At 42.6% G+C, this 16,129-nt stretch overlaps 1 protein-coding gene across 1 annotated transcript in view; it reads right to left on the reverse strand.

The window, feature by feature from the left end:
* Positions 1-7,821, reverse strand: part of LOC124595806 — a 60,067-nt gene extending 52,246 nt beyond the window's left edge. The window contains exon 1 of the mRNA XM_047134701.1: positions 7,685-7,821. Coding sequence (XP_046990657.1) covers positions 7,685-7,766 — 82 coding nt within the window. The 5' untranslated portion in view covers positions 7,767-7,821. The remainder of the gene's footprint in view (positions 1-7,684) is intronic.
* Between the last annotated feature and the right edge of the window lie 8,308 nt (positions 7,822-16,129).

Genomic DNA, 16,129 nt, shown 5'->3' on the forward strand with positions numbered 1-16,129 from the left:
AAGTGCTCAAAATAAAATGAAAAAAAAGGAAGATCATAACGAGATTTAAACGATCACTCCGTGAACTGTATTAGATTACCACTCTGCAACGCTATGTATGCCGTTTTATAAAATGCTTTAACTATAAAAAATACAGCTTCTAGTACACCTTCAGGGCTTTTTTAACATTAGACTTGTGAAAAAGATTAAGAACAACTTGCCTCTCGCTCTATTTAACGATTTCCCACGCACTTTTTTCATTACAGAATAGGAAGCAGCCTCAGACTTTTTCACACTGCGTATTAACAGCGCGACATCGGAGCCCAACAGTACAGAGATTGCGACTGTACACAATTGTTGAAATAAAAACTACATAGCTAAAGCATGATTAAGAAAAACGTTGATGACTGTTAATACATTAGAAATTCTTAAAGCTTCATTTACCGTAACTTAGTACCATGATATCTAACATACAAGTAGGGCCTACTTACAAGAGCGCAACAACGCCGGTGTACGTGTGCCACTGGTGCTGACCAATTATCGCGTTTGTGTTTCTTTACATCAGGTTTATTCGCATGATGAAGAAAGTATACACCACTCACCTATGTGTGATTCGGTTACTGACTTCGAAAGTCAGTTGTTCGGATTTAGGTTATGACATGTTCAATATGCCTGTTATCATTGGCGTTGATGTGGCGCAGTCGAATAGCGAAATTCTGCATGACCCGTTGAAGTGTCGGAACATCGATGCTGTCGGTGACCTCCTGAATGGCTGTTTTCAGCTCAGTAATGGTTTTGGGGTTATTGCTGTACACCTTGTCTTTAACACATCCCTACAAAAGGAGTCGAGTGTGTTCAGATCCGGAGAATATGGCGGCCAATCGAGGCCAATACCAGTAGCTTCTGTGTACAAACGGTCCCTAAAATGCTCTTCCAGAACATAAAACACGCTTCTGCTTCGGTGGAGTCGAGCTCCGTCTTGCGTTAACCACTTCTTGTAGTAATGAGGGTCACATTGGATAATGGGGATGAAATCCTCTTCCAAAGCCTTCACATACCGTTAGGTAGTCCCCGTGCCATCAAGGAATATCGCACTGGTTATTCCATGACTGTACATTGCACACCACACTGTCACCTGTTGAGGGTGAAGAGACTTCTCGATCGCGAAATGCGGATTCTCAGTCCCCAAAATGCTCTAGTTTTGCTTATTGATGAACCAATCCAAATAAAAATGGGCTTGGTCGCTAAACCAAACCATATTCACATCAAAGTCCTATTCGTCAATTCTGTGGACAATAGTGTTGCGAAACACAACCAGTGTTCCATAGCCCTGGGAATTATTGGCTGATGGGTTTGAATTTTGTTATGAGGAGAGATGGAGGTCTTCAACAATTTATCGCAGTGTCTCTGGGTTGATTTCCACGTGTTGTGCACCTCGTCTGCTCGATTTCCTGGGTCTGGTTTGAAACACAGCGCGTGTGTTTTTGATGTTTTCAGGCGTTTTCACCCTTTTTGGACGAGAGACAACGCCAACACTGTCATCACGAACACTACCCGTTTTCGCAAACTTCCAATCAAATTCATGATTGTTAGCACACTTGGACCGGTTGTCTTCAGCTTGAACTTGGTCGCAAACTTCTTTTAAGCAGCAATTGGGCTGTTATTGCTCTCATAGTAGCCCTTCACAAACGTTATACTCTCAGGCCCACGTGACATTTTCACGTGCAAATTGCCGACAACAAGGCACGTAGTAATTACCATCATGCCCCGCATCAAATCGAGCAGTTTGAGCGTCCTGACGCAAACAGTTTAGAAGTTATGACGAGTTTATTTCATGTAGCTCAATAATTGTCACGCTGTATGTACCCAGTTGAACAATTCAACTGGTCATATGTAACTGTTGTTTGTACCACCAAAGTTAGTGTCTAGTTGAGGTGTAGCGCCTGACATCGTGCCTACTTAGATGGGACATTACAGGCAGATAACATGCATGCAAATATGCTCGACACCGAGAGTGTGCAGTTTCTATGCGATCTGGTAGAGCTCACTAGCTGGCGCACAATCTTTGAGCTGCAGTCAAAATACTGGAGGTCTGTTTGTTTTATTTTCTATTTATTAATTACTACTATAATTGTGCATAGTTATGAGACTAAATGAAGGTGTGAATGTGACATAATGTTTTATGTGAAGTTTTTATACTATACAATGAAGGAACGTGCGAGGATAACGTGTGTGTTAATCATCCGTACCGGGGAAATGATTAATATTGTAATATTTCGCTACCAAAATCTTTGAGAAGTGCCGTAAAGTGTTGGAGAGAGTTCGATTTAATGCACGGTGTAAATTTCAGAGCTTTTGGTGCTGGAACAGCTTAAGTTCCGCGTGGCGTGTTGCTTACTCGCGAACGTGAACATTTTGTTAAGTGAGGCTGATTATACTAACGTTTGAGTGAGCTATTCTGAAAGAAACTATCCGTTTGTAAACTTTCGGTGAAAAGATAGTTAATAATTACCATAAACTGGCTACGGTTATGAATGAGGTGTGCGTGTGGAGTAAGACTTGGTCGTAACTGGTGTATGCAAGCTTACCGCAACAGAGCGAAATTTTACGCACATAAATGCTTTAATTTAACTATTCCTTCGACCGACAACACAATTTTTAATGCGACTTGGGGCTACGAGGTGGCCAGCTGTTTTTTCTGTAGCTTATTCCGGCTGAGAACTGCATTTCAGTGACTTCAAGGACGCATGCTCGTGAGAAGAGATTTTCCACGAGGTGAGTGGAAATTTTCCAACGTACCACTTCGCCACAAAGTCTCTAGCGAACGAGACAGGAACTGAAACGGAGGATAGGAAAGCAAATGCTTAGCTCTCAAATGTTCCTTTACAAAGGTAAACTCAGGATAATTGCCCCAATTTAATCTCTGTACCGCAGTAAACATGAATAAAATAAATATTAGCATCAGTGGTGTTCAGAAACCACTGAAATCGCTATTGTAACACTAAGCTCCAGGGCCCGATGGAATTACTGTCAGATTCTATACTGAATTTTTGGCTGAGTTAGCCCTTCTTCTACCTATAATCTGTCGTAGATCCATCGAACAAAAAACCGTGACCTGTTCTTGGAAAAAAACACTGGCCACACCCGACTACAAGAAGGGTAGTAAAAGTCACCCACATAACTACCTTCCAATATACATCGATTCGTTGTAGAATCTTAGAACACATTTGGAGCTCAATCATAATGAAGTATCTTGAACAGAATGTCCTCCTCAATGCCAGCCAATAAGGATTTCGAAAACATCGATCATGCGAAACCAAACTCACGTAATATACTGAAAGCTTTGGATCAAGGCAATCATGTAGGTGCTGTATTTCTCGATTTCCGAAAAGCAACAGTATCACACGTACGCTTATTGCCAATGTATGGGGTATCAAGTGAAATTTGTGACTGTATTGATGACTTTTTGGTAGGGAGGACACAACATGTTGTCTTGGATGGAGATACATTGTCAGTGTAGAACCAACTTGAGGTGTGCTCCAGGGAAGTGTATTGGCTCCCTTGCTGTTCATGTTATATATTAATGACCTTACAGACAATATTAACAGTACTCTCAACCGTTTTGTAGATGATATCGTTATCTGTAATCAAGTACTAGCGGAAGAAGGAAACTGCATAAATATTGCCAGATCTCGATAAAATTTCAAAGTGGTGTTAAGACTGGCAACTTGCTTTACATGTTCAGAGATGTAAAATTGTGCATGTCACAAAAGAATCGTATTAGCCTCTGACTATAATGTCAGTCATTGCTGGAACCGGCCAACTCATACAAATACCTCCGTGTAACATTTTGAGGGGATATGAAGTGGAATGGTCACATAGGCGGGATAATCACGTAGGCTCAGTCATGGGTAAAGCAGGTACTAGATTTCGGTTTGTTGGTAGAATACTGGGGAAGTACAGTCAGTCTACAAAAAAGATTGCTTACAAATCACTCATGCGGCCTGTTCTAGAATATTGCTCTAAAGTACCACATGGGGCTGACAGAGGGTATTGGACGTATACAGAGAAGGGCAGCACGAATGGTCACAGGTTTATTTGATCTGTGAGAGAGTGTCACAGCGATACTGAAGGAACTGAACTGGAAAACTCTTGAAGACAGACGTAAAGAAAATCTGTTAAGGTTTCAAAAACCGGCTTTAAATGATTGTTCTAGGAAGACACTACAATATCCTACGTATCATGCACATAGAGATGGGATAAGATTAGAATAATTCAAAAATGGCTCTGAGCACTATGGGACTCAACTGCTGAGGTCATTAGTCTCCTAGAACTTAGAACTAGTTAAACCTAACTAACCTAAGGACATCACACACATCCATGCTCGAGGCAGGATTCGAACCTGCGACCGTAGCGGTCTCGCGGTTCCAGACTGCAGCGCCAGAACCGCGCGGCCACTTCGGCCGGCTTAGAATAATTACTGCGAGCACAAAGGCATTCAAACAACCATTCTTTCCGCGCTCCATACGTGGTCCTCAATAACTGTTACAGTGGGACCTACCCTCTGCCATATACCTCACGACGGTTTGCAGAGTATAAATGTAGATGCAGATGCGGAGTTCCAGGTGCAGATGGACAGCCATGAATAGGACAAACAGAGATCGCCTAACCGTTGAGAGGCGCATTTTATAGTTTATCATCTGATGTAGACTTCGAGGTACAGCTTAGTGACTTGAATTAATGCTTGGTCTCAGGGTGATATGGCTTAATAAAAGCTTCTCAGCCTAGCACGCGCGTAAAGTGGTAATACATACACGAACTTTCGGCTGAGTAATCTCGGTCATAGCCAAGTAGTGACTGGCTAGTGGATACGTAACCACTTGAAGCGGTTGGTGGTTATATTAACCACTTGGTGCGACTATAAATTCGAGACAATTTTAGTTAGCTATCTTGCTTTTGTGATAACTATTCAGTGCGGAACTGTCTTTTCTGTCTACAAAAATCATGAAAGTCGTAGCGACGTCCCCAGAATCTATGCCTGGCGCTACCTGGCAAGTGTAGACTGCGTCATAACAGCACACCAATGTGAATTTGTGAGTCACGAAGCGTCTGAGTTAACATTTGACTGGAAATCCCGAAGACTTGCTTATACTTCGCTGCTTAATGTGAGGCTTGACCTGGTGGTGAATCGTGAATACTGTGGTGTCGCCTCTCAGAAGTATCTAATAATCACAAAACTTTAATGCTTTTGATTCACTAGGATTAGTCACAAGTTTCGCCCCTGGAACTAGAAAATTCTAACTGAGACCGGACTAATCCATCGGGTCTTCTTCAGCCTTCATAGTAGTGGCCGAACGAGGACCCTGCGGGGGACACGGGAGGGCGGCTGCGCTACTACCCCCACCATTGTGCGATTAGCAAAGGGGGGGGACGGCTTCCCCCCTTCCCGTATCAAACCATTAGACCATCCCATCCTCTTATTTCAAATCAGCCATACCAGCCAGGCGGTTCTAGGCCCTTCAGTCTGGAACCGCGCGACCGCTGCGTCGCAGGTTCGAATCCTGCCTCCGGCATGGATGTGCGTGATGTCCTTAGGTTAGTTAGGTTTAAGTACTTCTAAGTTCTAGGGGACTGATGAACTCAGATGTTATGTCCCATAGGCTCAGAGCCATTTGAACCATTTTGAACCAGTGGTATTTACTTCATGTTCACTGGGTATGTAAAACTTAACATTTAATTTAAATTTATGGAGTCATACTGAGAATGTATTAATACACTATCACTGTTTTAACGTTAATACGTTTGATTATTAATTCTGGAAGAAGCGTTATACGTTTAAACGTTTCAAACTAAATCGTCATTCTCGTGTTGCCATTGTTGCATTAATCTAAGCTCCGACATCCGTTACTTGCGAGTTACCGTGGTAAGTAGCATTATTGGTGAGTTGAGTGCCTCCGAGATCTACGGCATAGTAGCATATCTTCCAAGCAAGGCAGAATTTCTCGTTCCTTAACAGCGGTGCGTTACCGGATATATTTGCAAACGTTGGTGGTCAGGATACTAGCAGCCGTGGTAAAACAGTTAGAATAGTCAGAGAATTAAAAAAATAACGTTAACGATGGTACTAACAAAGACAAAGATGTTGACTCTTTGAGGACTCAAAACTGTAAGAAGTCTCAAGACAGGATTGGGAGTAATAGAAGGCTTGACATTATAGTTGGAAATTGTGTTCCTTTACCACGATTTCAAAACTGGTGAAAGACTAAGTTATGGCTGTCTGTCGATGACAGAAATTTGGTAATATGCACAATGTGTTCAGAAGTTCGTGAACTTTAAGTGTCAACAAGGAAATGCATGGTAGTTACGTTGTTTGGGCTGACAAAAATCAGGGGAAATCTCACAGCAGGCACTCATCCTTGGCCGGAGGCATTATTTCCCAGGCATCTTTATGCGCTCAGAACTGAGAAAGAGTGACGTGATGCGATCGACGGGCATACTAGACACACTGTCCAATACATTTCGCAAAGTTTATCGGATATTTCACTGTTATTTCCATTCCGCGATCGACTGATTGCACCTTACTTTCTTTACACGCCTTTGTATACTACACCGTTCCTGGTTGACACATTGGACATCGACAGCCCAACAGATCAGAGAACGATATAATTACGAGTACGCCTAAACATAATGATCCATTTCTTCCATTCTGTCACGTCTCAGCTTCGATCCTTCTGATTCTATCCAACCGATTGTCGCACACGCCACTCACTGCCGTCATTTAGGCCTGGTGTCGGTGGTCACTTGATTGTCTGGTAGGAGTTACGCACCATCTATCGTGTTTCAAACATATCTGTGCGCTCTGTTAACAAGTAACTAACATTTTGTTCAGTGTGGTTATATACACGTGTAAGTGCAGATATATCTACTGGTGACTGAGCACGGTATATCGAATAATATTACATCAGTATTTATGTCATTTGCAGACTAATAATTGTAGCTGTTACCTGTCATATGTTTTTAGGTTGGTTAGTATCTTTAAGTACGTGTGACAGAGCAACCCATTAGTTTCCCTGGGCGGCAGGTCAGGTGTTCAAGTGCGGACACAGGGACGCAAAACAATTAGTCTATATTGACAGCCGTAGTCCACTTAGTGGTGCAGTTACGACAGTGCAGAAAACATCAGGTAGTAAAGAAAGTGACGAGTTTGCGGGAACACTGTTAGATGCAAAGGAAAAACAAGTAACACACTGTAGTGGGTACTTATTAAGATACAACGATCACAGTATGTGCAGTCAGAACGCTAACACATTCTGTATACACAACCTTCAGTTAAGGTTCTTCATGGAAGAAGTGTTGCACATCGACTGAATTAGCGAAACCTTAGTCTCCACACGTACCACATTCAGCCATGTGAATATATTCAGTCTTTCTCGCTACTTTCCTCCAGATTCTGTAGATGTGTTGCTCATGTAACTCGCGTGCGATTTGCTTAGTTGCTCGTTGTTACAATCCGTTAGAAGGCTGACCTCTAAAACAGTATTTCCAATCCACTGGTTCTTGTAGCATGCAATGGTGTGAGACTTCACTATTACATTGACACAAAGAACGACAATATCGGCTGTAGCAGCCAAAAGGCCAGGAATGCTGATATGTGCGTGTGCGTGCATATGTGATTGTGTGTGTGTGTGTGTGTGTGTGTACTCACTGGCAGGGCCCGTGGCGACCAGCAGAAACAGCAGCAGAGGCAGCGAGGCGGCAGACACGTCGATCACCCAGCGGTCGTCCATGGTGGAAGTCGGGTTCGCACTGCGGCATTAACCGGCAGCGCTCGCTATTTACGGCACAGCTGCCAGAGGAGAACCGGCGCTCAAGGTCGGCGGTTACACGAGCTCGCGGCCTCTCATCTCCTAGCGTCACTCACAACCTTATGGTTCCGACCTTCTGCGAACCCCTCATTCCTGGAACTGATCTCAGCTTTCGACTATAATTGTCTCTGGATACAGATAATTAGCATTATTTTTCCATAAACAGACCTCAAGGACATAATGGGTGATACTTATTACTGAAATCATACACTACTGGCTATTAAAATTGCTACACCACGAAGATGACGTGCTACAGACGCGAAATTTAACCGACAGGAAGAAGATTCTGTGATATGCAAATGATTAGCTTTTCAGAGCATTCACCCAAGGTTGGCGCCGGTGAAGACACCTACAACGTGGTGACATGAGGAAAGTTTCCAACCGATTTCTCATGCACAAACAGCAGTTGACCGGCGTTGCCTGGTGAAACGTTGTTGTGATGCCTCGTGTAAGGAGGAGAAATGCGTACCATCACGTTTCCGACTTTGATAAAGGTCGGATTGTAGCCTATCGCGACTGCGGTTTGTCGTATCGCGACATTGCTGCTCTCGTTGGTCGAGGTCCAATGACTGTTAGCAGAATATGGAATCGGTGGGTTCAGGAGGGTAATACGGAACGCCGTGCTGGATCCCAGCGGCCTCGTATCACTAGCAGTCGAGATGACAGGCATCCTATCCGCTTGGCTGTAACGGATCGTGTGGCCACGTCTCGATCCCTGAGTCACTAGATGGGGTCGTTTGCAAGACAACAACCATCTGCACGAACAGTTCGACGACGTTTGCAGCAGCATGGACTACCAGCTCGGAGACCATGGCTGCGGTTACCTTCGACGCTGCATCACAGACAGGAGCGCCTGCGATGGTGTGCTCAACGACGAACCTGGGTGCACGAGTGGCAAAACGTCATTTTTGCGGGTGAATCCAGGTTCTGTTTACATCATTATGACGGTCGCATACGTCTTTGGTGACATCGCGGTGAACGCACATTGGAAGCGCGTATTCGTCACCACCATACTGGCGTATCACCCGGCATGATGGTACAGGGTGCCATTGGTTACACGTCTCGGTCACCTCTTGTTCACACCGACGGCGCTTTGAACAGTGGACGTTACATTTCAGATGTGTTACGACCCGTGGCTCTACCCTTCATTCGATCCCTGCGAAACCCTACATTTCAGCAGGATAATGCACGACCGCATATTGCAGGTCCTGTACGGGCCTTTCTAGGTACAGAAAATGTTCGACTGGTGCCCTGGCCAGCACATTCTCCAGATCTCTCACCAATTGAAAACGTCTTTTCAATGGTGGCCGAGCAACTGACTCGCCCTCAATTCGCCAGTCGCTACTCTTGATGAAATGTGGTATCGTGTTGAAGCTGAATGGGCAGCTGCACCTGTACACGCCATCCAAGCTCTGTCTGACTCAAAGCCCAGGCGTATCAAGGCCGTTATTACGGCCAGAGGTGGTTGTTCTGGGTACTGATTTCTCAGGATCTATGCATCCAAATTGCGTGAAAATGTAATCACATGTCAGTTCTAGTCTAATATATATGTCCAATGAATACCCGTTTATCATCTGCAATTCTTCTTGGTGTAGCAATTTTAATGGCTAGTAGTGTACGTTTGAGAGATCGTTAAAAAAGCTTTAACAGCACCTCGAAAAAATAAATTTATACATTCAAAGGAGAGGCTTGGAAAACGACTAAGTACGAGAGATCAATCATGACTTAATAACTTTTTGTTTAAGTGATCAGTCTTCTGACTGTTTGGATGCGCCACAAATTCCTCCCTTATTTTAAGCCGTTTGCTTTTCTGACGAATATTTTCAGCAGTTAGTCTATCTGTGTTACTAGTTTCGAATATATTTTATACCTAGTATTCAGCAGAGTGGCGCCCCTATAATTTTCGCTGTTACTTCTGTCTCCTTTTTTGTAAATAGGTTAGTCCTCTGGAATATTGTTTGTCCAGCATCGGTTAATAGGTCTGCGAAATTTGGGTTTCAGTGTGGGAGATATATATTTAATCAATTCTGTTTTAATTCCGCTGCTGCCCGGAATCTATGTGTATCTTGTCATTCCTTCATTTCTATTCGATCACCTGTTGTCGATTCCTGCACATCTAGCATTTTACGTCGTCTCTTGCTTCGAAAGTTTGTTATAGTAGTCCAGCCATTGCATCTTATTTACCAATTTATTCTGACATCATCTTTTATACATTTATTCAAATTCTTCATCATTGTATAAACAGATTCCTTCTTTTTCTTTTTGTCGGTCTATCTGTACAATCGTTTTTTTGTTCTTTACTTCTTTTGCGTTGTCATAAAGCCTATGGAGTTGCCTACTCTGTTACAGTTTTGATATTTTTCTAATTCTGCTCTAGATTTTGACGTTCTTCTACTTTATTACAGAATTTATTCAGTCTCTCCCCATACAGTTTCTTAACGGAATTTTGTTTTTTCTAACATGTTTTCTATTTCTTATTCTCATGGTATTCAGAAGCCTTGTTTATCGTCCATCGTGCTTTAGCCTGTATCTCTGCCATTAACAAATTATGATCAGTATTCAGTTCAGCCACCTCCATAAATATGTAAAGGTTACAGTCCTTTTCGATTGTCGATTGCTGTCATTTTCCGGTCTAGGTCAATCTTCGTATCTCCTTGTATCGCAAAAATGTAATCGCTATTCGGAAGTCATCAAAATATGAATACTGTCATCTTGTGTATTTCCAGAAATAGTTCAAATGGCCCTGAGCACTATGGGACTTAACATCTGAGACCATCAGTCCCCTAGAACTTAGAACTACCTAAACCTGACTAACCTAAAGACGTCACACACATCCATGCCCGAGGCAGGATTCGAACCTGCCACCGTAGCAGTCGCGCGGTTCCAGACTGAAGCGCCTGGAACCGCTCGACCACCGCGGCCGGCGTGTATTTCCAACTCGAGCAGTGCCGTCTCCTCCAATTAGGGCTAAGTCGTTTTATTGAAGGTACCCTCAGTCTCTCACAAGAGTCCATAGAATATTTCTGAATCCTCCGCATTTCCATTTTCTGGCGGCAACGTACACAAGAGATTTAAATATCCAGTTTCTGCCGTAAATCTGTTATGAACCTTTCATTCAGCAACGAGTATGAGTGTATCTTCTTTTTCGATTTGTTCTTTTTGAAAATTGATACTGTTGCTGAATAAATCGTAGCGTATTCTCCGAAATCTTTTGAGCCCTTTAGTTTTCTTTTTGTCCACATTGTTAAGCCATATCTGTTTGCTTCAAAGTAAATTCGATTTTGTTAGGCATAATTCCTGTATATTCTAGTAGTATTTCTAAGAGAATCTAATCCTTCATTCAAAATCTCTAATGATTTTTTTTCAATTCCATTCTTTTTCTGCGTGTTATCAGAGATAAACTGTCCACCCGTCCGCAGTACAGGCGTCGTGCGGAGTAAGTCACGCCGGTTCGGAGCTCCCTATCTACTGCTGTTCTTCTATGGGTTGCATTGCCTAGGGACAACGCACCCTTCGCCTTCGTGGACATAGGTAGAATTTGCTGGTAAAGCTGCTAAAAGATCGTAGAGGCATTCCTCAAGGATTTATTGTTCTGACTCACACTGCACGGGTCAAGTCACTTGGGAACATACCAGCCTTTAGTTCCCTCCATCATCTCGTGTTTTCCATATATTCCATTATTCAGCGATTCTGCGGAGAATCTCATTCCTTATCTTATCACTCCTCCTAATTTTCAACATACTTTTGTTGCAACTCGTTTTAGACGCTGGAATTATCTTCTTTTTCTATTGTCTCGGTCATACAATTCTGTGCTCCGTGTATACATTCTCAGAAATTTCTTCCTCGAAGTAAGTCCTACGTTTAATACTGGTACACTTCTTATGGCCAAGAATGCCCTCTTTGCCTGCGATAGTCTGCGTTTTTATGTCCTCTTTGCTACGTCCGTCATCTGCCATTTTGCTTCCAAGCTAGCAGAATTTCTTAACTTCATCTGCTTCGTGGTCACCAATTTTGACTTATTTTGTCGTTCATCTCATTACTGTTGCTCCTCGTTACATTCGTAATTTTTTCGGTTTATCCTCAATCAGTATTCGGTCAGCATAATCTCTTCGGATTCAACAGGTCCTATAATACTCCACAAGGCCATCAGGATTACAATGCCACCAGCTAATCTCACCACTGATATTTCTTCATTCTAAGTTTCAATCCAGTACTGAACTTTCCTACCATAACCGTCACTGATTCTTAGATGTTAGACTGAACAGATGGGGTTAAGGAATGCATCCCTGTATTACACCCTTTTAAACCTAAGCATTCCGTTCTTGGTCTTCCATTCTTATTATTCCCCATCTGAGGCATATGAGTGCTTGAATCACAGTATTCTCCTAGATAAATTGAAATTTTAGTGGATTGATGGCACAGCCAACCAATGGTTAAAGACATATGCAACCAAAATAATGCAGAAAGTTGTATTTAGTAATTCAACAAACGGACCGGGGGGAATTACATGTGGGGTTCCCCAAGACTCAATCTTAGGACCATATTTGTTCCTTATATATGTAAACCACCTTGCGTCATACACAACAAGCAGAATTAGTTCTTTTTGCAGATTGCAATCAGTCAAAGCAGAGATATAAAAACAGAAGACATCGTAAACAATTTTCTTAATAGGATAATTGAGTTTCTGCTAATGGTCTCACAACACATTCAGTTCTGCACATACAGCAGTACTACACGAATGGTAGGTGTGACACACATGGCAAAGAAATTCTTCGGTATCCATATCGATCGGAATTTAATCTGGAAAAACACATTTTGGAACTCCTAAAAGAACTTCGTTCAGCTACATTTGCACATAGACTCGATACAATTCTTGGGGAACGACAAATCATTAAGTTCACATACACACACAAAAACAAGTTTTGCATCACCTCGGTTCCTAAAGTTCCGAAACCTCTACAGAAAACTGGAATGGAGATCAACATAAGTGTGATATCCTCCATTTTTATTGCTCATGAAAACCACACATGGCATGTTGTACCATCACACAGTGAGACCTTCAGAGGTGGTGGTCCAGATTGCTGGACACAGCGGTACCGCTAATACCCAGTAGCACTTCTTCTTGCATTGATGCATGCCTTTATTCGTCGTGTCATGCTATCCACAAGTTCATCAAGGCACTGTTGGTCCAGATTGACCCACTCCTCAACGGCGATTCGGCGTAAATCCCTCAGAGTGGTTGGTGGGTCATAAACAGCCCTTTTCAATCTATCCCAGGCATGTTCGATAGGTTTCGTGTTTGGAGAACATGCTGACCAGTCTAGTCGAGTGATGTCGTTATCCTGAAGAAAATCATTCATAAGATGTGCACGATGGGGGCGCGAATTGTCGGTCATGAAGACCAATGCCTCGCCAATATGCTGCCAGTATGGGTGCACTATAGTTTGGAGGATGGTATTCATGTATCGTACAGCCGATACGGCGCCTTCCATTACCACCAGCGGCGTACGCCGGCCCCACAAAATGCCCCCCAAAAACAGCAGGGTACCTCTACCTTGCTGCACTCGCTGGACAGTGTGTCAAAGGCGTTCAGCCTGACCGGGTTGCCTCCAAACATATCTCGGAATATTGTCTGTTTGAAGGCATATGCGAGACTCATCGGTGAAGGGAACGTGATGCCAATTCTGAGCGGTCCATTCGGCATGTTGGTGGACCCATCTGTGCCGCGCTGCATGGTGTAGTGGTAGCAAATATGGACCTCGACATGGACGTCTGGAGTGAAGTTGCCCATCATTCAGCCTATTACGCACAGCTTGAGTGGCTGCACGAAAACCATTATTTAGCAGGGTGGCGTTGCTGACAGGGTTCCTCCGAACCATAATGCGTAGTCATCCACTGCAGTAGTAGCCTTTGGGTGGGCTGAGCGAGGTATGTCATTGACATCGACAGTTTTTGTCTCTCTGTCTCTCCTCCACGTCGCTTTCGTTCACTCCGAGACGCCTGGACACTTTCCTTCTTGCGAGCCCTTCCTGGCACAAATTAACAATGCGGACGCATTCGAACCATGGTATTGACCGTCTAGGCATGTTGAACTACAAACAACACGAAGCGTGTACCTCTTTCTTGGTGGAATGACTGGAACTGATCGGCTATCGGAGCCCCTCCGTCTAATAAGCGCTGCTCATGCATGGTTGTTTACATCTTTGGGTGGGTTTAGTAACATCTCTGAACAATCAAAGTGACTATATCTGTGATACAATATCAGCAGTCAACGTCTATCTTCAGGAGTTCTGGGAACCGGGGTGATGCAAAACTTTTTTGATGTGTGTATTTTGGATATTGTCATGTGTAATGATCATCTGGGGTAACTCATCTTTAAGAAAGAATGTATTAACTGCTCAAAAATGTTCTGTAAGAATAATACGTGGTGCTCACCCACGATCATTTTGTAGACATCTCTTTATAGAGTTGGGCATTCTGACGACTGCTTCGCTGTATATTTATACCCTCATGACGTTTTTTGTAAATAATCCACTTCAGTCCAAAAGGAACAATATGTACATAATTACAATACCAGAAATCAAAATGACAGTTATTACTCAACATGAAGGTTATCTTTAACACAAAAGGGGTACACAATGCTGCAACTAAAATTTTTGATCACTTACCTAGTGATACAAAATGTCTAACAGGCACCAAAGTAAAATTTGGAAACAAACTGTAAAAGTTTCACCTCGACAACTCCTTGTGCTCCATTGACAACTTTGTATTATTGTACGTGTAAAAGATGATGGGTAGGAATTACTAAGTCACATCTACACATTTAAAACAAAAACCTTTAATTAATTTTCAGTGTGAATGTAAAATGCCTCGTTCCACATCATTACGATTTATCGTGCAATATGATCCGTGAAACACGAAACTAACTCCCACTTGGTTATGGTATATATTGTACCTCATCCATCTTTCTCTAAAGCTTACTCCTATTTTTGTATTTCGATCATCTTGAACCATTCTATGTCAATGAATCCAACGAAAGTGTTGTGTTTTTCGTAAGTGTTGCTTCCATCATCAAATGCAACGTCACAACTACCTATTACTTTTCGGAAAGTCAAGTTGATAGCATTCTATCAGCTCTTCGATTTTCATACCACTCTCCCGCGTGTTATTCCTATCAGCAACTTGGAAGCGTGAGAGGTTAAGCTGAATGCGAGTAAATTCTTGTACATAGCTGGCCTTAGTGCCTTCAGCATTGCGTAGATGATATTTTTCCTAGAGTCTGTTATTACGTCTCCACTTTCATACATTTTATTTGCCAACATTAATGGTAGGGTGATTGGTACTGCCCCCCAACGATCTTAGAAATTCCAAAGGAATGTTATCAATTACTTTCGCCTTATTTGACCGCAAGTCTCTCAAACCTCTGTTAAACATTGCCTCTGAAGCTGGATATCCTGTGTCCTTTATAGGGACTTCATTTCTCGGTGAGACGATCTCCTCGTATAGGCCTTCAAAATACACTTCTTTCCTGTTCTCTCCTGTGCGTTGCACAGTGGAATTTCCCTTGCGTTCTTAAAGCTACCACCTTTGCTATTAATTTCACGAAGAGTGGCTTTGACTTTTCTATACGCTGACTCAATCCTTCCGACGACCATTTGTTTTTCTATTTCTTCACATTATTCCCGCAGCCATTTCACTTTAACTTCCCTAAATTTTCTACTTCTTCCATTCCCAAGCCGGTTCTATGACTGTATTCTTGTAATTCCTTGATTATTTTTGTGTCTCTCTCTTTCGTCTATCAGTTGAAGCATTTCTTCTATGAGCCAAAGTTTCTTCGGTCTTACCTTTCTTTTATACATGTTTATCCATCCAACATCTTTTTATTGCCCTTATTTTTAGGCACATCCACTCCGCGTCAACTGAACTAACTACGGTGGTATTCATTATCACAGTGTCTACAGCCTTAGATAATTTTGAACACGTCTGTTCTCAGTACAACAGAACCCCAGTTTTTCCACATTCGTTCTTCAGGATAATTTTCGTAAACTTCAGTCTACACTTCATCAATACTAAATTGTGATCCAAATCTATATCTACTACCGGGTACCCCTTATAATCAAATACCTGATTTCTATATTGTGTACTGACACAAGGAAAGCATCACAATTCATTTTATAATTGGTTGTAGTGTTGACATACATTGAAATCCCGGTGCCGGAGTACCGCAGCACGCCGCTAGGAGAGCGAAATCCAAATGGCGCAGACCATTGGTAAAGTACAGCTGT

Source organism: Schistocerca americana, chromosome 2, assembly GCF_021461395.2.
Source record: "Schistocerca americana isolate TAMUIC-IGC-003095 chromosome 2, iqSchAmer2.1, whole genome shotgun sequence".
In the NCBI taxonomy this organism is placed as follows: domain Eukaryota; kingdom Metazoa; phylum Arthropoda; class Insecta; order Orthoptera; family Acrididae; genus Schistocerca; species Schistocerca americana.